Below are 27,407 nucleotides of genomic sequence, written 5' to 3' on the forward strand. Positions count from 1 at the left end.
AGATGAACAGGCCGACAACTGGTGTATTACAGCCTACTGATGGAGGTGATAGCACGTATAGGCAAAGGCAGAGAAAAGCAGACAAACAGGCATGTTCACAAACTGCTAGGTTTAAGTAGCATTTCAAATATGGATATTCACTGGAGGCTTATGTAATAAGACATATCTGTGAAAAATAGACAGCAAAGGCACATTCTATAAGGCTTAAGCCAACCATCTGTATAATCCTCTTACAATGATTATTTGTCAGCGAATAACACACCTACAATGGCTGTTCTCATTTGTTACTGAATGACCCTCCTACAATGGCTGTTCTCATTTGTTACTGTATGACCCTCCCACAATGGCTGTACTCATTTGTTACTGTATGACCCTCCCACAATGGCTGTTCTCATTTGTTACTGTATGACCCTCCCACAATGGCTGTTCTCATTTGTTACTGTATGACCCTCCTACAATGGCTGTTCTCAATGGCTGTATGACCCTCCCATTTGTTACTGTTACTGTATGACCCTCCCACAATGGCTGTTCTCATTTGTTACTGTATGACCCTCCTACAATGGCTGTTCTCATTTGTTACTGTATGACCCTCCCACAATGGCTGTTCTCATTTGTTACTGTATGACCCTCCCACAATGGCTGTTCTCATTTGTTACTGTATGACCCTCCTACAATGGCTGTTCTCATTTGTTACTGTATGACCCTCCTACAATGGCTCATTTGTTACTGTATGACCCTCCTACAATGGCTCATTTGTTACTGTATGACCCTCCTATAATGGCTGTTCTCATTTGTTACTGTATGACCCTCCTACAATGGCTGTTCTCATTTGTTACTGTACAATGGCTGTTCTCATTCCCACAATGGCTGTTCTCATTTGTTACTGTATGACCCTCCTACAATGGCTGTTCTCATTTGTTACTGTATGACCCTCCCACAATGGCTGTTCTCATTTGTTACTGTATTTGTTACTGTCTGACCCTCCCACTGAATGGCTGTTCTCATGGCTGTTCTCATTTGTTACTGTATGACCCTCCTACAATGTCTGTTCTCATTTGTTACTGTATGACCCTCCCACAATGTCTGTACTCATTTGTTACTGAATGACCCTCCCACAATGGCTGTTCTCATTTGTTACTGTATGACCCTCCTACAATGTCTGTACTCATTTGTTACTGAATGACCCTCCCACAATGGCTGTTCTCATTTGTTACTGTATGACCCTCCCACAATGTCTGTTCTCATTTGTTACTGTATGACCCTCCTACAATGTCTGTTCTCATTTGTTACTGTATGACCCTCCTACAATGTCTGTTCTCATTTGTTACTGTATGACCCTCCTGTCAATGTTACTGTATGACTCATTTGTTACTGTATGACCCTCCTACAATGTCTGTTCTCATTTGTTACTGTATGACCTCATCCCACAAATGGCTGTTCTCATTTGTTACTGTATGACCCTCCCACAATGGCTGTTCTCATTTGTTACTGTATGACCCTCCCACAATGGCTGTTCTCATTTGTTACTGTATGACCATCCTACAATGGCTGTTCTCATTTGTTACTGTATGACCATCCTGCAATGGCTGTTCTCATTTGTTACTATATGACCATCTTACAATGGCAGTTCTCATTTGTTACTGTCTGACCATCCTATAATGGCTGTTCTCATTTGTTACTGTATGACCATCCTACAATGGCTGTTCTCATTTGTTACTGTATGACCATCCTACAATGGCTGTTCTCATTTGTTACTGTATGACCCTCCCACAATGGCTGTTCTCATTTGTTACTGTATGACCCTCCTACAATGGCTGTTCTCATTTGTTACTGTATGACCCTCCTACAATGGCTGTTCTCATTTGTTACTGTCTGACCATCCTGCAATGGCTGTTCTCATTTGTTACTGTCTGACCATCCTACCATGGCAGTTCTCATTTGTTACTGTCTGACCATCCCACAATGGCAGTTCTCATTTGTTACTGTCTGACCATCCTACCATGGCTGTTCATACAGGTTCTTGAACACAAGTTTCTTCAACAGAGTGTAGTCATCATCTGACAAGATGGGGGCCATTTCGGGATAACTACACTCACTAAAGATTTCCCGGAGGTTCTTCAGAGATGAAAATGCAGCTGCACACCTGGAAAGAAAACTGTATATTTAAGACACACTTCCTCAACATGATGTTTTCTACTCAAAAGAAATTAAGGTTCATTTGATTCTTTCATGTGGTCATAGTGCTTTTGATGCACCTTTGCAGAGAAATAGTTACCCTCCCTTAATTCTTTTTACATTTTGGATGACCCTTGATTTCATGATCTTCACAGAAAAGACAAAAAGCAAAACCAATGTGTATTACTGCTATTATTATGTTTTACAGATTATGATGAAAATGCAGCAGAGAGGGTTCGGGTGATCCTGGCACAGTCAGGCTGGTAAGGCTCATCATCAGCTCAGGGCCCTCGCCCCCTCAACACGCAGCCCAGATAGCGAATGGGACTTCTCCCAGGAAACGCTGCCTAGTCGAACCCACCAAGAATTTTCCGGAGATTTGTGTAGACTCCCCAACACTGCAGCCTTCTGCTTTACCCAGAGTGTGAGAAGGGCTGTGCTCCCGGTTGAGAACCCGGGCACTCTCCTGATATGCGCCAGGAGATCAGGAGTTACCAAACCAAGGGCACCGAGAACAATGGGGAGCCTGACGACAGTGTACTTGGGATGCAAGCGAGACATTTCAAAGGCGAGGTCTGCATATTTATCATGCTTTTCCTGAATCTTGCCAATCACATTGCTGTCAAAGGGGACAGAAAATTCAATGATATAAATAAATTCATTGGCTTTATCAAAAAGGACAAGATCAGGTTTGTTGGCAGGAATTCTTCTCAGGAGCTGTATATGGGCCTATTCCACAGAAGCTTGAAAGCATCATTTACCATGATGCCCTGGACATGTTGAGGGTCGTACCATGGGTGAACCTCAGAGTCAAAGCACAGGCATGGCGAAGATGATAGTAGAAGCAACGGGCCATGCCATCATGTTGTTTAAGATATGCTGTTTGTGCCAAGGATGGGCATCCACTGACAAGGTGTTGGACAGTCTCTTTAAATTCATTACATAGTCGGCATTTCATGTTAATATTTTCTTTAAGAATCACATTTTGGCGATAACGAGTGGGAAGTGACAGGTCCTGAGTAGGAAAAAGGAAGCCCTCAGTTTCACATTTGTGACCAGCCGACTTCATCCAGGTGAAGGAGTCGGTTGGATTGCTATTCTGTTCCACACACTACATGTACAAACGATGCAGTGGTTTCTCAGAAAGCTTCTCCACAAATGACCGACTCTGGGCAGACTTGGTGAAGGACTTCACCTGGTTTACTCCCATCGCTGTACCGTCCAGCAGTACATCGCAATCAACAAAATCAACATCAAATTTCAGATTTTGTCTAACAACCTTGGCACGCTTAAGATAGCTGTGGAATTCCTTGCTTTCATCATGAGTCTTGACATGCATCACCAGATGGTCATCCGATAAATAAATTTGTGCAAAAGTACACAATAAAATTCTGTCATGAAGAGCCTCCACATTCATCAAACCCTGACCTCCAGAATTTATTGGCATTGAGCTCTGTTATCAGACATGATCCTTCTGGTCTGGTTGTCAAGACTCTGGATGTCTTGTTTTGTCCAATCAACTACTCCAAAGGAATAGGAAAGGACCCGTACAGCAAAAGTATTGGTAGCTTTGACCTTGTTCCGAGCATTTAGCTCTGAGCTCCAGATTTTCTTTAAGTGAGATTTGATCTCGGCCCGAAGCTTGTCTTGAATCTGGGCATTCTGGAGTTTGTCTCCAACTTGCATTCCAAGATAGGTGTAGGCCTGATCTTCCAGAAGATGCTCAATAAAAAAATATATGTTTATATGCATATATAAACAGATCAGCATGAAGGAGAAAACAATTGGAACATCTTTCCTTTTGGGTGTCCATTGTTTCAGAGGGAGTCTTATAAGGAAGCATGTAATGGAAAGACCTGTGACAGTGACAATGTTTCCTCATTGGATGGGTGGGTAGGCTGCAGTGTGCAAAATAGTTTCCAAATATTGCTTGCCAGTCAGGCTGGCTATGCCTGAAAGTTAATAGCCCACAAAATAATTCACTTACCCAAAATTTGAATGTAGCAATTTAGCAAAAGATTACAAAAAAGGTAAAATACCATCATTTATCAGGCCATAATCTTGCATTATTTAAAAGTGTATAATAACTTAACAAGTCGGAAACAGTGATATATTTAAAGAATGACCCCATGAAAATTCACTAGCCAGTCAGGCCAGTGACTGTGGAGATTTACTGGCCCGACTGGATTTTTACTAGCCACGGGCTAGCAGGCACGTGGCTATTTCGCACACTGGTAGGCTGTAACTGATTTGACGTCAGCAGATTTAGCTTTGCAACAGCCAGTGACATTTGATGTTGCTGAAACTGACACAACCAGCCTCGCTGGTAGTGGTGTTGCCATTCGTCTGTGTGGACATCTTTTAAGTCTAGTCCGTCAGTATTAAGGAGTCACTCAGGGCTTTGTCTATTGTACTTTAGTACTTTAGTAGACCACAGTCTACAGGATACCCACCCATTCTGACCTGTACATTCATTTCAACTCTAACCATCCTTCTGGTGTCATCTCAAACCTGAGCAAGCACACCATGAACATCTGCTCCAGCAACAATGACCTTGAAAATGAGCTTAATCATCTGCACCTCAACCAGTATCTCACCAAGTTGGTCAAGAGAACTATTCCCGACACCCCTACAACTCAAGCCCAAATTGCCTATGCCCGAGTCAGATTCAAAATAAGTCCACATTACATTGACAAGATCTTTCACCAAATCATAAGCACCAAGTAGGCATCGAGACCATCTTCACTGGTTCCCAATCCCTCAGAACCATCCTCCAAGCTAATGACTGCAACCCACCCTTAAATAAAAGCAAACCCCTACAAGATAAACTGTGAATATGGTGACTCACAGTCATACATAGATGAAACCTCCCATCTCTTCAATACTTGTATTAAAAAGCATAAAACATCAACAGCCAGGGCAGATAGCAAATCAGCCAACAAAGGCCACAAACAAAAGATCCCCAACCATCAAATTCAGTTTGACAAACCCAAAATCCTGTCCACCAAAACTCAGGACTCCATGACTCTATCAACACCAGTCAATGAAGAGTTAATCAAGCAACAGACTCAAACTATTCAAGTAGCTTGCTTTTACAAATGAATCCGTCCTGTATATTGGCTTTATAACTTGTGCAATTTGTTGTTCTAACTCTCTTCCTCATCCAATCTTGTGCCACTTGTTTAAGAAATACGGTTCTCTCTACCACTGTACATGGTGGTAGAGCGAACTGTATTTCTTTTCTATGTAAGCCAAATTTAATACTTACCGATGATAAATCTAAGGCAAAGCGACTCTACCCCTGGCCTTCCATTCCCCAGACAGACTCAATCCCTGGCCTTCCATACCCTGGGCTGACTCTACCCTGGCCTTCCATCCCCCAGGCAGACTCTACCCCTGGCCCTCCCATCCCCCAGGTAGACTCTACCTCTGACCTTCCATCCCCCAGGTAGACTCTACCTCTGGCCTTCCATCCCCCAGGTAGACTCTACCCCTGGCCTTCCATCCCCCAGGCAGACTCTACCCCTGGCCTTCCATCCCCCAGGTAGACTCTACCCCTGGCCTTCCATCCCCCAGGTAGACTCTACCCCTGGCCTTCCATCCCCCAGGCAGACTCTACCCTGGCCTTCCATCCCCAGGCAGACTCTACCCTGGCCTTCCATCCCCCAGGTAGGCTCTACCCTGGCCTTCCATCCCCAGGTAGACTCTACCCTGGCCTTCCATCCCCAGGTAGACTCTACCTCTGGCCTTCCATCCCCAGGTAGACTCTACCCTGGCCTTCCATCCCCAGGCAGACTCTACCCCTGGCCTTCTGATCCCCCCCAGGCAGACACTACCCTGGCCTTCCATCCCCCAGGTAGACTCTACCCCTGGCCTTCCATCCCCCCAGGTAGACTCTCTACCCTGGCCTTCCATCCCCCAGGTAGACTCTAGCTCTGGCCTTCCATCCCCCAGGTAGACTCTACCCCTGGCCTTCCATCCCCCAGGCAGACTCTACCTCTGGCCTTCCATCCCCCAGGTAGACTCTACCTCTGGCCTTCCATCCCCCAGGCAGACTCTACCCCTGGCCTTCCATCCCCAGGTAGACTCTACCCCTGGCCTTCCATTCCCCAGGTAGACTCTACCTCTGGCCTTCCAGCCCCCAGGCAGACTCTACCCCTGGCCTTCCAGCCCCCAGGTACACTCTACCCCTGGCCTTCCATCCCCTGGGCAGACTCTAACCCTGGCCTTCCATCCCCCAGGCAGACTCTAACCCTGGCCTTCCAGCCCCAAGGCAGACTCTACCCATGGCCTTCCATCTCCCTGGCAGACTCTACCTCTGGCCTTCCAGCCCCCAGGCAGACTCTACCTCTGGCCTTCCAGCCCCCAGGCAGACTCTACCTCTGGCCTTCCATCCCCCTGGCAGACTCTACCTCTGGCCTTCCAGCCCCCAGGCAGACTCTACCCCTGGCCTTCCATCCCCCAGGCAGACTCTACCCCTGGCCTTCCATCCCCCAGGCAGACTCTACCCCTGGCCTTCCATCCCCCAGGCAGACTCTACCCCTGGCCTTCCATCCCCCAGGCAGACTCTACCCCTGGCCTTCCATTCCCCAGGTAGACTCTACCCCTGGCCTTCCATTCCCCAGGTAGACTCTACCCCCTGGCCTTCCATCCCCAGGTAGACTCTACCCCTAGCCTTCCATCCCCAGGTAGACTCTACCCTAGCCTTCCATCCCCAGGCAGACTCTACCCTCCTTCCATCCCCAGGCAGACTCTACCCTGGCCTTCCATCCCCAGGCAGACTCTACCCTTGGCCTTCCATCTCCCCAGGCAGACTCTACCCTGGCCTTCCATCCCCCAGGCAGACTCTACCCTTGGCCTTCCATCTCCCAGGCAGACTCTACCCCTAGCCTTCCATCCCCCAGGCAGACTCTACCTCTGGCCTTCCATCCCCCAGGCAGACTCTACCCTGGCCTTCCATCCCCCAGGCAGACTCTACCCTGGCCTTCCATCCCCCAGGCAGACTCTACCTCTGGCCTTCCATCTCCCAGGTAGACTCTACCCTTGGCCTTCCATCCCCCAGGCAGACTCTACCCTTGGCCTTCCATCTCCCAGGTAGACTCTACCCTTGGCCTTCCATCCCCCAGGCAGACTCTACCTCTGGCCTTCCATCCCCCAGGCAGACTCTACCCTGGCCTTCCATCCCCCAGGCAGACTCCACCTCTGGCCTTCCATCCCCCAGGCAGACTCTACCCTGGCCTTCCATCCCCCAGGCAGACACAAGACCAGAGTTGTGGTGCTGTAACATGTAACACATTCATTGCCTATGACACTGAGGAAAATATACTTACTCCTGACAAAACACTTTGTCCACGATGTCGTCTGTACATGCAGTGAAATGGTCAATTGAATCAGGGTCCAAGCCTGAAGCACAGAACAGTGAGTGAGGTATTACAGTTATATTACAGCATCAGTTGAGTGTGTGAAGCCAAAGAAAGTGAGACAGATCTTTTATGAACCCTGGAGGCAAGGCGTGGTGCTTACTCAATAATGATGATAATAATAAATAATAATAACAATAATAGTGCATATTTATAATGTGCACATATCCACGCTCGTAATCATGCTCTTTGTGCTAACACATTTTTACCCCCAGATAACCCAAGCTGCCTGTTAGGCTCTAGAAGGTTATATACATGTAGTCACATGACCTATCCCATACTGAGCCTAATCCAACATTCCAAACTACCTTCGTCATGAATGATGGACAGAAATATGAGGTTTTGGAGGGGTTTCAAAGGAGGGGTTTCACATAATGTGGAGACAATGAAGGTATCAGTATGTCTATCACCAATGGAACATTGAATATAAGTTTAGGGGATACGGATGGTGTTTGGAGGTACCTACCAGACAGATATAGAAAATGTGTTATCATACCCTACATTCTACAATGGAGACAGTGAGATGGCTTCATCAACACTGTGAGCAGTACCTCAGTTACATCACACAATGTTTGTTTGTCATGTTAGGCCACGTTCGGCACTTTCATGATATATAATCAACTGTCAACCAGACAATCCAGTGACTGACATCACGAGCATCAATCAGCTGAGTTACGATATGCCCTTATTCACCCACTATGTCAGCATTGGTCGATCAGCTGAGTGACGATATGACCTCATTCACCCACTATGTCAGCATTGGTTGATCAGCTGAGTGACGATATGACCTCATTCACCCACTATGTCAGCATTGGTCGATCAGCTGAGTGACGATATGACCTCATTCACCCACTATGTCAGCATTGGTCGATCAGCTGAGTGACGATATGACCTCATTCACCCACTATGTCAGCATTGGTCGATCAGCTGAGTGACGATATGACCTCATTCACCCACTATGTCAGCATTGGTTGTTGAGGAAAATATAAACCAGATCTTAACAGGGCGACGCCACATCAGTTTGTTGTGGGTTTGACGCACATGCCAGTTTGATGTGCAACACAAGTCTATTCATCATTTCATTGATAGCACTGATGGGGTGATGACAAAACCAACACTATCCAAATATCACAACCAAGGTGAATTTTGGATTCAAACAGCTGACCAGCACCTTAACAAAGGGATGTTACTCGATTCAGCCTGCAACAGCATCACAAACAAGAGGGCCACTGCTGCCCCTCTCATGAAAGAATGGTTTCAGAAACCTATTGTTTTACCTCCACTACGTGCATCTTTCTCTGGGAAGAGTTCGGGATTCTCCAGCAGCTCTCTGATAGTCAGTTCATTCGGCTCCCAGATGGCGTGCCAGTCCATGTTGGATTCGCCTACCTGGTAGGCAGTCTCCAGTTTGTCTGTTGTCAAGGTAACAATATTTTGTTGAATGAACAAACTCAACATTAAAAAATATTACAAACAAAAGGTAATCTAATTTAGTCATGGCCGTCAACTTTTTGATGGACAGAATAATAAGATACAGAAAGATAAATGTATTGCTACAGCTGTATTAATAGAACATATTTACATACATATTCCTTAACATCTTATGGGATATTTTGAGCATCGATTTGATCGACATATCTGAATGGATACTGGGAGCTGTTGGCAACAAATCAGATACGATTTGGGCAGGGACTGATGTATGTAAAGCTTCATTTCAAGTAATAATAAAAAGAGTCTACATTGATCAAATGTTAACTCTCTGCTGTAAGGTTTTATTCATATAAGATACCTGAAGAAAATAAATCCAATGATATACATGTACATGTAAATACAGAATTTGTTTTTTCCCTCTTTATTTACCAAGAAAATAGCTATTAAGCATTAATTTCATGATATAAGCCAGTTGCAATGTATGGTATTGTTTGGAAAGTATTAAAGCAAGGAGACATTGAATTATCCGACAAGCTGTAGAATCTGACATTTTTCCCCGGTCCCAGTGAATGTCGGATTATGCAGCTGCCATTGTACATGTAAGAGAGGCAACTCAATTTTCATAATGAATCTTTACAGTTCTTGAGTAATGGGCAGAAATGACATTTTCTATTTGCCAGCCATGCTTAAAAGTTGGATCAGAATTCTGTGAGCTTTTCAGAAGCAGGAATCCTGGATCATTTGTACAAAGTTTCAGCAGTTGAACCATTGTGTCTCGTAGTTCCAGAGGAGATGTTCAAAATGTAACGGATAATGGCAGATGGCTAGCCAGACAGACAACCATGCTGAACTAAAACTATTAGGGGAATTTTGGGCTAGATGACCTGACTGTTAGTGTTGACCTGTTCCAGTGCACACATACCTTTAAAGTTTCGGAGGAAGGTCCTCCTCGACTCGGCTAATGCTGTTTCTGAAACCAAGCATCCATTATGAAACATTGAGCTGAAGTGCAAAGCCAGAGTTTTATGAGGGATTTTATCTGGAACCAAATAAAGTGCCCTTGGCTGGAATTGTTTGAACAAATAGTAATAATGTTGACACTGGATCTTATTTATATCCCTACTGTCATAATTTCTGAGGAAATGGGGAATTCTGAATTATTTTAGTTTTGGTATCTTTAATGTCATTTCTCACAGACTTGCTGCTATCAACTAGGGCTGCAATGATTTGATTCGATTCATCGAAAATCGAATCTGACACCTTAGTTTTGATTTTCGATAAACATTATCACAACTTCAATTCGATATTTGAAAACCTATTTAAATTATTTCCACACAACCAGAACATAATTTTGACCCAACTCGAGCAGTTTGGAGCGCTGAAATAAGGCAAAACTTGATTGGTTGACACTGGGCTAATTATCCAATGAGAATTGTTGCTAGTAGACATAGCCAAGTTGACAATGGATTTCATGATATGATAAAAAAGACGACTCTGAGAGTAAAATGAAATCTGATGTTTACACTTGTATGAAGAATTGAATCGCAAATGATCAAATCAAGGGTCCAATATCAAAAATCAAATTGAATCGAGGCCTGGTTGAATCGTTGCAGCCCTATTATCGACCTTCGAGTAGGTCTAGATAAATCCATTGTTACTTTTATCTATATTTGTGCTAATGAATACACAATGCCATTAAAAATGTGGTCAAATGTAACATATGTTACATTTGGGTTTACACTTTCTCAGTGAAGTACAGATTCCAGTACCATTTTGGGACCACGTGGAAGCCATGGTGGCTGAGCGGGTGTTGGCTATTAGGTGCCTTAATCCGAGGGTGTGAGTTTGAATCCCAGATGGAACTCAATCCAACCCCAATAACCTCCAACTAGAATCTGTACTTTACTGAGGAAGTGTAATTGTTATATTTGAGCTAATATTGACATATCTGCTGTTGCAAATGTTTCTTCCACTGTCATTCATTAACATCAACAAAACAACGTCACATTATTTTTGTAATGTAACAATCTGTAACTGACCTGTGTCCCGTGTGTACGTAAATTGTTCAACATTTCCAGCGATGTGATCAACATTTCTAGAGATGGGATTATCATCCACTGGTTCCATATTCAAACGCTGCTGTTTCTTTACCATGGCTACTGGATCTAGAAAGTATCAAATATAAAGTACTAGTCAAAAGTGATGTTATATTTCACAATAATTCAGTCAGGATTAGGTGTGTCGGCTCAGAGGAAGGAAAGCCTGAAGTGGTGTCTTGTATAGAAGTTTGCCATGAGACCCAATAGGTATTGTGCAGTCACTAGTGGTGGTAGATTGATCGCAGTGACTAAACGACCAAGCGATTGATCATGGTTCCTCATAATCAAACACAAACAATTCTGGAACACTTGTTGGCATTAATATTTTTCACAAGGTTATCTTTGTCTGTGTCGTCAAATTCACATTTCATAAGAACTACGAGCTCGTTCCAAGTTATGATTGAATTTATCTTAAAGATTCCAGGAAGTTTATCTTCCTAATATATATATTTTTTTCATTAACTCCACAATAGGAAAATTTGATAAATGGAATTATCTTCGATGATTTAATGGTTTTAATGAACCAATCGTCAATTATGACACTTTAACCAATTCCCAACACTAGCAATCACACCTGAGTGAGTGAGTTTAGTTTTATGGAGCACTCAGCAGTATTCCAGCTACATGGCGGCGGTCTGTAAATAATCGAGTCTGCGCCAGACAATCCAGTGATCAACAGCATGAGCATCGATCTGCTTAATTGGGAACCGATGACAAGTGTCAACCAAGTCAGTGAGCCTGACCACCCGATCCCGTTAGTCGCCTCTTACGACAAGCATGGGTTACTGAAGATCAATATTCTAACCCGGACCTTCTCTGAAATCATCAGATCCTTGATGCTAAGGTGTAGCATTCTGCACCATAGACCACTTGATTACTCAAACAAACACCAACAGAAATATACCATTTGTACATGGAATAAAGATATGTACCCAGGTCATATTTGTATTATGTAAATGTTATCCAGCTGCTGAGCAGGACTTGAGCAAACAATGGAGTCGATATAAATGCCGAAAAGGTTTAGTAATGTAAAGTATTAATGCAGATGAAATAGATTGTTGTCAGAGTGAGTGAATTTAATTTTAGCAATTTTTGGCATTATCCCGGCAGGGGACCCATGTGATGATTGATGTGATCTTATGATGATATAGTGATGATGTGACAATGTGCCAATGATGTGATATGGTGATGATATGCCAGTGATGTGATGATGACATGGTGACGATGAAACAATGATGTGATGATATGATCATGATGTGATGATATGGTGTAGTATTGATGTGCCAATGATGTGATGACATGATATTGTGAAGTGACGATGTGCCACTGATGTGATGACATGATATGGTGATGTGACGATGTGCCATTGATGTGATGTGATGATGATATGGTGATGGTGTGCAATGATGATATGGTGATGTGACAATGTGCCAATGATGTGATTATGACATGAAGATATGGTGATGTGACGATGTGCCAATGATGCCATGTCATGATGATATGGTGATGATGTGACAATGTGCCAATGATGTGATGATGACATGATCATGATGTGATATAGTGATGTGACGATGTGCCAATGATATGATGATGACATGATGTGACGATATGTTGATGATGAAAATGATGTGATGATGACATGATCATGACGTGATTAAATGGTGATGTGATGATGACATGATGATGTGACAATGATGTCACGATATGGTGATGATGTGAATGATGTGATGATGACATGATCATGACGTGATTATATGGTGACGATGACTTAACAACATTCTGACAATGCGATTATGTGACATTAATGTGTCCCTGACATGATGTGACAATGTGACTATGAAGTGACCATGACGTGACCAAGATGTACATTCCAAACCATCCCTGTTACTTTAAAAACCTTTCTCAAAGAGCCACCTGCCTCAATAGTAAATAGGGGTGGGTATTGCAGAGAATTTCCATATTGCGATATATTGCAATGCGAAAGCATGTATTGCGATATGCATTGCAATATATTGCATGAAGTATTTTTAACCAAAAAACTACTTATAATCGAGTTACTGCTTGATTTATAGAGCAAAAACACAACAAAATCACTATGCTTGATTAAGCTTTAATAACTTTTTTAATCATGATAAAATAAAAATGTGAATAATATTTGGCACAAAGGAAACAACGAAATTTCTGAAGATTTCCGAGTGTTACGACGTTTTCCGAATGCATGTCAAAATACCGGTTTTCGATCAGCGTATTGCAATACGTATCGTTTTCATGTCTGAACCGGTAAATACCAGTAAACCGGTTATATTGCGCAGCCCTATATAGTAATACCTACCAAACAACTGGTACCTTGGCCTTGGTTTCATCTTGGTTATGTTCCTCACCAGCTGGTCCACCGTAGCACTCTACAAGTAGGAAGACACTGTATCCAGCAAGTCATTCACCAGTCTCATTCGAATCACATCAGTAACTCCAATAAATACGTAATGATCTGACAAACCCTCCTCCATATCTTGAAAAAGTACAAACAGGCGGGGATGGTGTGAGTTTGCTATTATGTAATTTTTAGCAATATTCAAGCAAAGGCAAGAGGACGCCACAGAAGTAGACATTGCACGCTGTAACAGGTTTCAAAGTGAGTATGGTTTTATGCCACTTTTAGCAAGATTCCAACAATACCACGACGGGGAACACCAGAAATGAGCTTCACACATTGTACTCATGTAGGGAATTGAACCCGGTTCTTCGGCGTGATGAGTGAACACTTTAACCACTAGGCTACCCCACCCCCTAATTTTCAAAGGGGAATAATGGCTGCACAAAATTTGACTTCAGTAACCCATGCTTGTCTTAAGTGGCCACTAAAGGGATTGGGTGGTCAGACTCACTGACTTGGTTGACACATGTTATTGTATCCCAACTGTGTAGATTGATGCTAATGCTGTTGATCACTGGATTGTCTGGTCCAGACTCGATTATTTACAGACTTCTGTCATATAACTGGAATATTGCTGAGTGGAGTCTTAAACAACAGCCAACCAACCAAGAATAAGGATTTTGATGACTTGGTTTCATTTAAATCAAACCATTTTCTCTTTGTGATACCTCTCTCCATCATCAACCAACTATACACCCTGGTAAATCTGTAAGTAGTGTTAATAACCGTGTTATGTCATATAGTCTTGATACAAAGACATAACATCATAGTGAGTAGTGAGTAAGTGAGTGAGTTGGGAATTACGCTACTTTTAGAGTCCAGCAATATCAAGGCAGGGGTCACGAGAAATGAGCTTCACACATTGTGCCCATGTAAGGAATCGAACCCCATCCTTCGGCGTGACAAGTGAATGTTTTAACCACTAGGCTAATGCACCCCCATAGTGAGTAGGGTTTTGCATCTATACATGGACTTTAATTAGCTAAGACTATCACACCCACAGAAATTTGACAAGAGACAGTGAGTGAGTGAGTGAGTGAGTGAGTTTTAAGCAGCACTCAGCAATATTCCAGCTATATGCCGGCTGTCTGTAAATAATAGAGTCTGGACCAGACAATCCAGTGATCAACAGCATGAGCATCGATCTGCGCAATTGGGAACCGATGACATGTGTCAACCAAGTCACTGATCCTGACCACCCGATCCCGTTAGTTGCCTCTTACGACAAGCATGGGTTACTGAAGGCTCATTCTAACCCGGACCTTCACGGGTAAAATTTGAGAAGAGATGGCTACCATATGAATGACTCACCCTTTTCAAGTGGTAAATATATGATGGTGTTGAGATCTCAAATTGCTGTGTGGCATGGATGACAGCACACTTCTCCACGACATTCTCCCCTTCTTCCTTCCAGAAGTTAACCTGATAGTCAGGCTTGGTACTGTACGAGCGAGAGAACAGACACATACACTCCTGGTCCTGAGTAACGACAAACTGCTTGTCTTCAACTTGCGTATTTGATCTCAGATCAGTCACCACTACATTGATACGATCAACAAACGTTGGAACGAAAGCCTCGAACACTATCCTGGCTTGGGAGATATCCTCTATCACTTCCAATGGTCGAAACTGAAGTTGGCGAAACCTGTTTATAATTCTCCCAGTCTGATCAGCACTTGTGGTTTTCATATAAACATATCTTGTTTTCTTGTTGATGTCTTCATCACTTGCTTCGCGGTAGGAAAATGTTATTATGTCTTTATCTGAATCTGTCATTAGGTTGGGTTTTGTTGTGATGTATCGTATTTGTGTGAAGAGAACGGATTCTTCTCCGGTCGCGATCAAACTCTGCACATGATTAATGCTGATGGGTAAAGTTTTCTGTTCAATTTCATCATTGTCATTGCGGAAAAGGATATTGACCGTAAAGTCATCGCCCTCCATCTGGTATGCTCCTTGTCCATTCAGGAAGTCACTCAACTGTTAACATAAACCAAACGAAAATCTACATATGATTAACAAAAGTTCACATTAGGCCAGACCAATTTTGTTTCTTGTTTTACGGATTTTTGTCCTCAGAAAACCTAAAGGCAGGAGGGAAAAAAATAAAAAATAATAATCACTAGTCAAAATAATTTTCCTTTTAAATACTTAAAGTATTTTATTTTTGCGAATTTTTGAAGTTTATATGGGGCAGAAAACAATCCCAAAAAAATAGTTTACATTTTTGGCCAATAAAAACGAGGATTTTATTAATTAATTATTTTTTTTCTTAGTCTTGAAAAATTACAACCGGCGAATCCGTAAAACAAGAAATAAAATTGGTCTGGCCTTAGGTCTTTATTGTTGATTATCTTTTAGCTGAATCCACCAACCTTAACAAGTACAAGAACAGGTTTTCCCCCCAAGTTAAATGAGTAAGTATGGTTTTATGCCACTTTTAGCAATATCCCAGCAATATCACGGCAGGGATCACTAGAAATGGGCTTTACACTTTGTATCCATGTGGGGAATTAAACCCGGGTCTTCTGTGTGGAGAGCAAACACTGTAACCACTAAGCTACCCCACTGCCCCTGCCCAGTAAAACACACAGGATGAACTGATACCATGGTTTCTCTGGGTGAATTCACTTTCCTTTTGAATTCTTAAGAAATAATTTAGGGGGGCAAAACAAGAAAATAAAGTTCCTGGATGTATATTCGTTGCATCAAGTAAAATAATAACATCAGATATTTTCCCCCTTCATGTCAAGGTACACACAGACAGCAAATGAATGTTAAAAGTTGAAAGATATTATTTAAGGATCATAATTTCTTCTCTTCAGATCCCCTCTATAAGTTTGCAACAAGGGCAGATAACTCTAACTACCCTTCAGTGGTACAGGCCAAGACATGTATGACGCCGATCCACATGATTTACCTACAGTGTACATCACGTACACCACTTACAGGGCAGTTTCATTCCATCTAAACAGAAACATGTCCTACCTCAGTGAGTGCATGATTTAAGTTTTACGCTGCAGTCAGCAATATTCCAGCTATATCATAGTATATGGCAGCGGTTTGTAAATAATCGAATCTGAACCAGACAGTCCAGTGATCCATAGCATTAGCTTCGATCTACTCATTTGGGATGCGATGTCATGTGTCAACCAAGTAAGCGAGCCTGACCACCCGATCCCTTCAGTCGCCTCTTACAACAAGCATGGATTACTGAAGATCAATTTTAACCCGGATCTTCACGGGTATTTCCCACCTCAGCAATATTTAAGTACATAAGCTCATATCAAGGTGGGTTATTAAAAGTTTAACTCACCTCAGTGGAGTCCCAAGCCTGAGGTTTGTATGCCCAGGGAAATGCCATAGTCGTCAATTTCTGGCTCTCTCAGCTGAAATGTATGCTATAATACAATTAAAATGAAAAAGGATTGTTGTCATGGTAATCAATGTGTCCGTAAATCTTTCTCACATGTACACAAGTAGCCAGGTGATATTATGGAGTTTTAATATAAATAAGAACATAAATTACTGAAGATAATCGAGAGATTAGGTTCCTATGCTCACCAGCTATATTCGAAATCACACAATCAAATGTCTTGTCATCCTCGATAATCTCCAGGGTATACGTTCTGATAAATCTCCACTATACCCTGGGTGCATCTATGGCTCAAGCCGATGATTTTATTACCTCCCTTGGTTGATCCAGATTAAAATTACAATGCTGTTCAAGCAGGACCCTTGATGCTGAATCAAATCTGTGTTAATCAAAGATTAACCTTCAGCAGGAAAAGATGTTTCCTGCACATTATGGAGGCGGTGGGGTAGTTGTTAAAGTGTTCGCTCATCACGTTGAAGACCGAGTTCGATTCCCCACATGGGTACAATGTGTAAAGTCCATTTCTGGTGTCCCCCGCCGTGATATTGCTGGAATATTGCTAAAACAGCGTAAAATCAAACTCACTCACTCCTGCATATTATGAATGATATGGGAAGCCATGATGTTCTGTTTGTATCGAGGGTGACAAGCGTAAATTGAGCTGAGTAACTGTAACATGCGACTAGACATGGCGGTAGTCTCAAATAGAATGATTTTAAATTCAAATATCCCTTGCAGATTTCGAAATTTGAATCCAGAATAGTTACTTCATTCTAATACAAGAGATGTTGATTGGTCGATGAATTTGCGTCTTGGGATATGCCATCGACAAGTCACTGACCACTTACCAGCGACCAGGCCACGGTGTATTTGGACCAAGTACTACATTAATGCTCATTTCAATCAAGAATAATTTGAAACGGTCAACCAGTATTTTTTGTGCTGTGACATGTGAGTTGGGCTTATGTGGCTATGGTTGCAAATGGGTCCAGGGTCTCCATCACCATAGAATACTTACTTAATACAATGAACATGCTGACTGATGAGGGATGTTTTGGAGGCAACACAGTCCCCATTGTCAGTCAGTACTTTGAAAGAGGATACAACTAAGTTGTTTTGTATTGCTATACTCAGCAATATTCCCCATATTAGAGGTCTGTAAATAATAGAGTCTGGACCAGACAATCCAGTGATCAACAGCATGAGCATTGATCCACGCAACTGTGAGTGAGTGAGTGAGTGAGTGAGTGAGTGAGTGAGTGAGAGAGAGAGTAAGTGGCTGGAGTTGTTGTTTCTTCTATTTGTAAAAATGTCAACGAGGACAATGTATTCAGAACCACAGAAGCGGTGTTGATGCTACAATGCATAACATTATATCAATACACATTTCTTGAAAGTGAAAGGGGTAGTCAGTTTACAGAAACGGATCATTGCAACGAGGACAATGTATTCAGAACCACAGAAGCGGTCTGATGCTACAATGAACATTATATCAATCATATACAAACAGGGGTAAGAAACGTTGGGCATGGTAAATAATATAATGATATCTGATCATTGCTGAGGAATCTGATTGAAACATATACAAACAGTAAGAGTGAGTGAGTGAGTTTAGTTTTACGCGGCACTCAGCAATATTCCAGCTATATGGCGGCGGTCTGTAAATAATCGAGTCTGGACCAGACAATCCAGTGATCAACAGCATGAGCAACTATCTACGCAATTTGGGTACGATGACATGTGTCTGACCACCTGATCCCATTAGTTGCCTCTCACAACAAGCATGGGTTACTGAAGACCAATTCTAACCCAGATAGACAAGCATGGGATGCTGAAGACCAATTCTAACCCAGGTCTTCAGAGGTTTCATGTAGATGAAAAGAACCCAGCTGACACTATTACAAGACAATTTCTCTATATGTATGAACACACATCAACAGAATGCTATAATGGTAAACTAGACTAATGCGATGAGATTTTCTTTATACATGCCTCTACTCAACATGATCATCCAAAGTCAATTCACGGAGGGTAAGAAAATAGATATATACACTGGGAACAAACAGATTCATGATTTTCACGCTTTTGCCTACATGAAACCAGTGTTAGATTCTTCTGGGAATGTCACTCTGATTTTCTTCACAAAGAGAGAAGAGTGAACGTTCCTGCATTGCTTCGGAAGAAGTGGGGAGATGAACTAGTTGGGAGAACCGTTGATAGGGATAATGTCTGTATGCCCTGTAAACAAACATCTGGGCCCACTTGCACAAAGCGATCTTAGCGCTACGACTATCTTAAGCCTATGTTGGAGAATGGGAGTTACAATCATTGTAGCGCTAAGATCGCTTTGTGCAAGTGGGCCCAGGAAGGCCAAGTTTTCATTCAGTAAATGCCTCCATGAAGTACTGAAATATCATAATGATAATTAAATATAACACTGGTATTAAACCCTATTGCCTATTAGCCTTTCCTTTATTCAAAAACACAACCAGTGAACCTGTGAGGGTATGTTATCATATCAATGACATTCTTTTACAAAGATAGTACCCACAAAACGAAACTGTGCACATAGGACTACAAAATATATTTACTACATGTCTACACAAATACAGAGGTAAACACAGCAATTAATATTGAAATGAAATGAACACATATGTAAATTCACCGGACCTGTACCCTGTACATTGGTTGGTTTGCAGTTTAACGGCACTCATCAATATTCCAGCTATATGACAGCAGTCTGTAAATAATCCAGTCTGGACCACGCAATCCAGTGATCCATAGCATTAGCATTGATCTACTCATTTGGGATGCGATGACGTGTCAACCAAGCCAGTGATCCTGACATCCGATCTCATATTAGTCGCCTCTTATGATAAGCATGGGTTGCTGAAGGCCCATTCTAAACCAGACCTGCATGGTTCTCTCCCTTACAGAGCATGTGTGGGATTAAATCAAGTGACGTTGATGCGGTGTACCAAATCTGCCTGATAACATTTGTGATTTGGCAACAGTCTTGCAGAGAATATGGCAAACCATTCCACAAGTCTTGTATTTTCCCGTTTGATTGATACGATGGGTTTGCAAAGCAATGCTTTTTGTGCAGTTGAGTTTGTGGCATTGTTTCTTGACCCCTTCCCTGCACCTTGACTCGTAATGTCAGCGTCATGGATATTAAACATGCTGTTCTGTCATCATCTTATCATCTCAACATCCACCTATTCAAGTTTCCATGGAAACTTTTCATTGTCGTTATATTTACAAATTTAGAAAGAATTTTATGAATCTTGAAAAAAATGTTCAGTTTCTTTTGTCGATCACAGATCTTCATTGCGGCAAGTTTTACCTTTCCGTTAAACATTGCAATCTTCACAACAAATATTTGATAATTTACTTATGTACTGGTTCACTGTCATCAATGACCATGTTGACATCTAAACTATACCAGTCTAAGTAAACTTAGGCTCAGTATTATTCGGTACACTGCACTACACTGAGTCTAACAACCCTAGTAGAAGGTCGCGTCAGTGCTAAAATAAATACCATTTAGATAAATATGTATCTACAGTTATTTACTTGAGCATACAAAAATGTGCGTAAGTATTGCTGTATCAGTTTTGCAATTATCAGTTAAGTTAGTTCCAAAAAGTATTGATGAAAGAATCAACTGATAACATGTTGATTGATACTGTTATTCTGCACAGTGGATTTGTCAGGTGTTAATGCTTATGTACGCCTTCTAACTAAAACTTTGGGGGAGCTGTGTGATGATGATTTTTATGGAGAAGCATGTATAATGTGAATGACCCCCCCTAAAATATATGTACAAAATAAGTGACCCCCTTGCATTGCATACCTCGTTGGACAAAATACATTGCCAGGTTTGAACGCTTATTGCTTGCATTAGACATTAATGACAATATTCGCAGCGTGCACTTTTGTTACATTATGCAGGGCCCGATGTTGATGACATTTTCGATACACTTTCAAATACCGGAGAAGATGACGATTATGATCTAGCCAAAGGAAAACCTCACTGAGTATTTCCACGCCAATTGTAAACACTGCTTTTGAACTTCACAATTTTCGCATGGCAAAACAGTTGATTCAGAAAGCATAGACACTTATTGTACAAAGGCTCAGGCAACTTGCCAAAACATGTGATTTTACCGATGTTGATAAAGAAATTGCAGCTCAGATTGTGATAGGATGTAACGTCACAGAGACTTAGTAGAAAAGCATTGTGAGAAAATCTACATCTCAGAGACTTACTGAATGCAGGAAAATCACTAGAACTCAGTGAATCACAGGCATCAAATGTTGAGAAATCAGAATCAAAATTTGTAAACAACGTGTCACGTGGCAGAGGTAGAGAAAGATTCAGTGGTTCAAGACATCGTGAGCAAAAATAAATCTCATCATAGAAGCAAATCAAGACATGAGAATGCTAGATACAGACATGAAGGCAAACAATCCTACTCACAAAATACATCAAACAATTCAAGTAAACAATGTTATTTCTGTGGAGGCAATTATCCCCATACAGGCAGATGTCCGCAAGAGGCAAAATATGTGAATCATGTGGTATCAGAAATCATTTTGCAAGCGTATGTAGACGAGAAATCAGCATGCAAGAGTTCAGAATATTGAAACAGAACAAGACAGTACAGTTGTAAATGATTTCATGAATGACTCAGAAGAAAGTTACTACCTGTATCCAATATTTCACGAAAGGCAAGATGAGGAAAGATTTTATGAACGCTTCATCTAATATCAACACTGCTAGACTTGGCTCATCACAGAGAAGAATGCCTATCAAGAACATTGACATTTCGGAAAAGAATTTCCAGTTATCATTGATTCAGGTGCATCAGTAGACGCTATGGATCAGCAAACATGGGATACACTCAAGAGAGAAAACTTGTAGTTAGGCACACCTCAGAAACACTCAACGCAAACTATTTTGCATATGGATCAGATAAACCTTTACCAATCATGGGTGTTGTGACTTTACCAGTGACACATGATCAAGTTCAAGTAGAATGTGAATTTCACATAGTTCGAGGAAGATCAGGAAATCTACTTAGTTTCAAATCAGCAGAGGATCTTGAGATATTGAAGATTGCAAGAAATATCAACACAAGAGATATTACAGATGAATTTCCAGAATTGTTCACAGGTGGCATAGGTAAAATAAAAGACAGACAAGTTGAAACTTCATGTTGATGAAAACATTCAACCAACTCGACAACCACATCGAAGAATTCCATTTCATGTGAGAAAGGATGTAGAAAATGAACTGAAGCGTTTAGAAGAATTAGACATCATCGAGAAAGTTGATGGACCAACTCCTGGGTTAGCCCAATCGTCGAGTCCCGAAGAAATCATCAGGTGTCAGAATATGTGCAGACATGAGAGAAACAAACCAAGCTATTGACGAGAAAAACACATAATGCCAACTATTGAAGATCTCATATCAGACTTAAACGGTTCAACTATCTACAGCAAAAATGGACCTAACCGCGGTTATCACCAGCTAGAACTACACCCTGACAGCAGGTACCTGACTACATTTAGTACACATGTTGGATTGAGGCGCTTCAAGCGTTTATCTTTGGGATCAACACAGCCTCTGAAATTTTCCAAAATGTGATTGCAGAAATCATTCAAGATGTCCCCCGGATGCAGAAATATATCAGATGACATACTTGTTTATGGGAAGAATCAAGCTGAACATGACCAGCGACTGAAGCAATTACTAAAAGTGCTCAGAGACAACGGCATTACTCCTCAACAAGGCAAAATCTTAATTCTCAAAATCAGAAGTCAAGTTCTATGGGCATGTGTTTGGGAAGAATGGAATATCTCCGATCCTGAGAAAATCAAGACAATAATTAACACACCAGCTCCAGCATCAGCAAGTGAAGTCAAATCACTCCTAGGTATGGCGCGAGTACGTTGCCGCGTTATATTCCTGATTATGCAACCATCACAGAACCTCTGAGAAAACTCACACAAGAAATGACACTCCATGGCGATGGGGAAAACTAGAAGAAAAGTCTTTCAAACAACGAGAAATCAGTTCTCAGTTCTGCACAAGTTATGGAATATTTCGATCCAAACAAGAAAATTGAACTTTTGGTCGATGCAAGTCCTGTTGGACTTGGCGCAATACTCACTCAAGAAGGCAAGATTCTCAGCTATGCCAGCCGTGCATTACTGGATCCAGAAACCAGATACTCACAAACAGAAAGAGAAATGTTAGCTGTCGATGGGCGCAGAACACTTTCATCTATACACATTTGGAGAAAACTTCAAGATTATCACCGATCACAAGCCACTCCTTGGTATATTCAAGAGTAGAAAACCTGCTTCTGCAAGAATGGAGCGATGGAGAATCCGGTTAACTCCTACAACTATGAACTTTCGCATATCAACCAGGAAGAGATGAGAACAACCCAGCAGATTACATCAGTCGGCATCCTGTAGCTGAAGAGAAAGTGCAGAGCATAGGTGAAGATTACATCAACTACGTGTGTATGAATGCAGTTCCAAAAGCATTAACCTTCAAAGAAATCCAAGAAGAAACCAAAGAAGATGCAGTACTTCAATCAGTCATATCATCTATTGAATCAGGGAAGATGGAATAACCCTGAGCTCAACAATTTCTTCAAGCTGCGAGAAGAACTAGCTGTATATTAACGGTGTCATACTCATCGCCAGTGATCATCACATTGTTGTTCCGAATCACTCAGACGAAAGAACTGTTGAACTTGCACACATCGGACATCAAGGCATCGTGAAAACCAAGAGACTGATTCGAGAGAAGGTATGGTTTCCTGGTATAGACGACATGGTCGAGAAGATGGTGAAATGCTGCATCCATGTCAAGCTGTCACAGACATGCCAAAAGCGACGAACCTTTGAAGATGACAAACTTACCAGCAGCACCGTGGGCGAATGTATCAGTTGATTTGACAGGTCCATTCCCATCAGGAGACTACATGCTAGTTGTCATGGACGATTACACAAAGATATCCTGAAGTTGAAATCATAAAATCGGCGTCAGCAAGAGCAGTTATCCCAAAACTTGATGCAATATTCGCGACACAAGGTATCCCTGGCTCGTGAAGTCAGACAATGGATCACCTTTCAACAGTAAAGAATTTGCAGATTTTGCGGTATACCTAGGCTTCCATCATCGTGCAGAATTACACCTCTATGGCCTGAAGCAAATGGAGAAGTCGAGAGAGATTCATGAGAATTTTGAAGAAATCGCGTTCAAACAGCCACAGCTGAAAGCAAAAATTGGAAACAAGAATTATGGAAATTCCTGAGACACTACAGAGCTACTCCACACTCAGCGACAACAGTAAGTCCATTTGAATCCCTGACAGGCAGGAAGATGGCTTACAAATACCTGAAGTTCAAAATGAACATATCGTCCAACCAGAAGATCAACCGATCAACTCCGAAGAAGAAAAGATGAAGAAAATAAGCTGAAGATGAGAGAATATGCTGACAACAGAAGAAATACAAAGCCGTCATCGCTAGAAGAGGGAGATGCTGTACTTGTGCACGACAACCTCAACACAATAAGCTGACATCAAAGTATAATCCCCAGCCATATATCATCACTGAGAGGAAGGGCAACATGATAACAGCGCAACGAGATAATCATAACATCACCAGAAATTCATCACACTTCAAGCCAATTCCAGTCAACGCAGATCATCAAATCAACGAAGAAGAAAGCCACGTAGACTTCGACACTGGTATCCAGCCCAACAAAACGAACTGATGATGAAGAGACCATTCCACTGAAGTCATGTCTGAGAAGATCAACAAGAGAGAGGAAGTTTCCCAAAGCGGTTCAAAGACTATGAACTGAATTAATGCTCAATATTGAGTAAACATGGACTGTTATAAATTTTCACCAGTTGTGGACTGTTCTAAGTGTTCAGCAGTTATGGACTGACCAATATGCTAATGTGGTCAAATATGGACTGTTGAAGTGTTGCTGATCAACAAAAAAACAAACCTATGGACTGCTTAGTGTTAAAATAATGTTGTTGATCAATTATCGTGGACAGTTAAAGCGTTGCAAATCACCACATTCATCGGAATTTCCAGTTTAAAGTTTTACATCTTCAGTGAAGAATAGTTAATTCAGTGAAATCCATCAGAGACTCTAAAGTGTAACTGTGTATTCAAGAAATGCCAGGACATTCAGAGATGGAAATAATTATAATCTCTCAAAGTGACATTTAATTCTATTCTATCTGAGAGTTGAAAGTGTTGAAATAATTTTCAATTAATTGTTGATGTTCCACTGTTACAGTTAATGTTACAACAAATATGTGTGGCGCCATAGGTTAATGTGTATGACGTACTACACGGTATCGAGCAGACGACCATTAGATCCAGGGAGCGGTGCGGCCGTCACGTAGACTTACAAGTCAGTGTATTTGAACCATGAAGATTAAAGGGTGTTAAAGTTATATACAACGCTTGTTCTTCCTTGCAATACTTGGACTTCACGATACTATACATGTCCTGTACAAAATCAATGCCCCCCCTTCCCATAATTTCTAAGCATAATTTAAACATAATCTTATGTACAAATTGATGCCACACACACACACACACACACACACACGTACACACTCCCCAGAACAAAATGGGTGACCCCTCTTAAAATCATCATCATCCCCCCACCCCTAGCCATAAATTATGAACGGTCCCTAATCCACAAAAATACACAATGTACACTAACTTTCTGTTTTCTTTCAATCCTGACAATTCAAATATTTGGAATTGCTTTCATGATAAAATGGATGGATATATTTTGCAGATAATTTGCAAACCACACCCAAATAATAATATTCCACAAAGATGACTAGATTTCACATTTAATTAAAAAAAGAAACTGTATTTCATCTTTGTTATTCAATGCGAAGACATGCCCTTATTTTAACAAGTAGCGCAGCAGGGATCGCGAACCAGTCAAGAATTCTGGGATATTATCCGGGTATTCACCGGAAAACAATCACTAACAGAACAACCAGTCCCAGGCAAAATTGCTCAAGATCAGTGGCCTCTTAAATTACTGCAACGGGGTTCTTAGATAACATCTATAGTGAAGTGTCAAATACAGATTTTACATCTTAGCACATAAATTAATAACATAAAAGTGTTAGACAGTTGTTTTCACGAGCTTACCAATCTGCGTTTCCGAACTTCGGTGAGTTGGCATCAGGCGATGCTTCGCTTCGGTCCAATATCTTCTTCATCTAAGTTCTAACACCGGACATTTTTGCTGATATCAAATCGGTTCTCGGGCATACTACTCACAAGGTCTAATCACTACTGTACCAAAACAAATGGCTGCGACGTCAACAAGGATCGGAAAGGGTACCTAACCCTAAATATCGGAGAGGGTCTCTAACCCTAACCCTAAGGATCGCAAATATAAGGTTGTTTGCCTCTGAAGAAGTGCTATATCGTGAGGCCAGTAGCGATATAGCGAGACAGCGGGCGTTATAGTGCGATAATTGCTCAGCGGCGGGCAGTCATCACTGTAGCATCAACACCGCTTCTGTGGTTCTGAATACATTGTCCTCGTCGACATTTTTTGACAAATAGAAGAAACGCTCGCAGCCCTGGTACCAGAATTCCGTCTTAAGTAACAACTCCACACACACACACCCCACCCCCACACACACTAAGTGTACATATGTCAGTTCTTACTCTCTAAGGTCAAGATATGTGTCTGAAATACTATTGAAACACAGGTTGTCTTGAGAAATACGCTTTGGGTGCTACAAGATGTATAAGTGCCAAATGTGTGTTTATTTTCAGTGAAAGTTAATCGACTGATTGTTGACATATGCCTCAACAAAAAAATATTAGAAGTGCTAATTTAATCAGAGACAATACCTTATACTTCCTCTTCTGATGACAACAACGTCGGCTTGATTATTCTAAAACGAAACAAAAAGTAGAAGTCCTATTCCGCGTGAAAACCGTCCTCGTTATAATGCAATGTTGGTATTGTTCCGGGTCCAGACTAAAAATGGATTAACTACAATTTTACACAAATTGGCATCACTATAATTAAGGACCATAATCACCATACGAAATGAAATTGAATTTTTAGTATACAATCTACCATCGAAAGGTGTCGTCGCAGCGCGTTATAATGATGGACTTGTCGCAGTTCCAGTGAATATTAAGCTGGGTCCCGTCTCGCATATCGCAAGGTGGCGCGAGCAAAGGGAGCCGGGAACCAGCGTAAGTCACTCTCCTACCCAGAGTTCCATGCGGCTAGGTCATCACTGTGTCATCATTTGAGTTGGGGGCGGCTCCCTTGGCCCGTGTGAGAGTCACTGAGAAAGGCCAGTCACCGAGAACCCGGGGAGGATAGGGCTACCTAGACTGGCGGCAAGTCTATGTCAACGTCAACGTTTAGC

General features: G+C 41.7%; 1 protein-coding gene across 5 annotated transcripts; it reads right to left on the minus strand.

The window, feature by feature from the left end:
* Positions 1-59: 59 nt before the first annotated feature.
* Positions 60-27,407, minus strand: LOC124282397. Of its 5 annotated transcripts, XM_046718374.1 has the most exons (11): positions 27,246-27,407; positions 26,875-26,918; positions 26,158-26,304; positions 16,876-16,948; positions 14,871-15,539; positions 13,458-13,527; positions 11,066-11,191; positions 9,949-9,996; positions 8,873-9,007; positions 7,506-7,578; positions 1,634-2,143 (listed from the first exon to the last, which is right to left on the minus strand). In XM_046718374.1, the coding sequence occupies exons 4-11, from the start codon at positions 16,921-16,923 to the stop codon at positions 1,996-1,998; spliced, it is 1,317 nt and encodes a 438-aa protein (XP_046574330.1). In that variant the 5' UTR covers positions 16,924-16,948; positions 26,158-26,304; positions 26,875-26,918; positions 27,246-27,407; the 3' UTR covers positions 1,634-1,995. The 5 variants fall into 5 exon arrangements, 4 of the variants coding, with proteins under 4 accessions (XP_046574330.1, XP_046574329.1, XP_046574331.1 ...); XR_006900145.1 differs by lacking the exons at positions 26,158-26,304; positions 27,246-27,407 and adding an exon at positions 60-449 and having other exon boundaries at positions 1,764-2,143; positions 26,875-27,032; XM_046718373.1 differs by lacking the exon at positions 26,158-26,304.

Source organism: Haliotis rubra, unplaced genomic scaffold, assembly GCF_003918875.1.
Source record: "Haliotis rubra isolate DU_JTF1 unplaced genomic scaffold, ASM391887v1 Scf3, whole genome shotgun sequence".
Classification (NCBI taxonomy): domain Eukaryota; kingdom Metazoa; phylum Mollusca; class Gastropoda; order Lepetellida; family Haliotidae; genus Haliotis; species Haliotis rubra.

What these genes read in the sequence shown, in the direction of transcription:
- LOC124282397 (XM_046718373.1), bottom strand. Translation starts at nt 16,923, where the DNA reads ATGGCATTTCCCTGGGCATACAAACCTCAGGCTTGGGACTCCACTGAG. An exon ending in AGGCTTGGGACTCCACTGAG is followed by an intron (nt 15,540 to 16,875) that starts GTGAGTTAAACT and finishes TTATGTTAACAG; the next exon opens with TTGAGTGACTTCCTGAATGG. An exon ending in GACAAAGTGTTTTGTCAGGA is followed by an intron (nt 2,144 to 7,505) that starts GTAAGTATATTT and finishes TTTTCTTTCCAG; the next exon opens with GTGTGCAGCTGCATTTTCAT.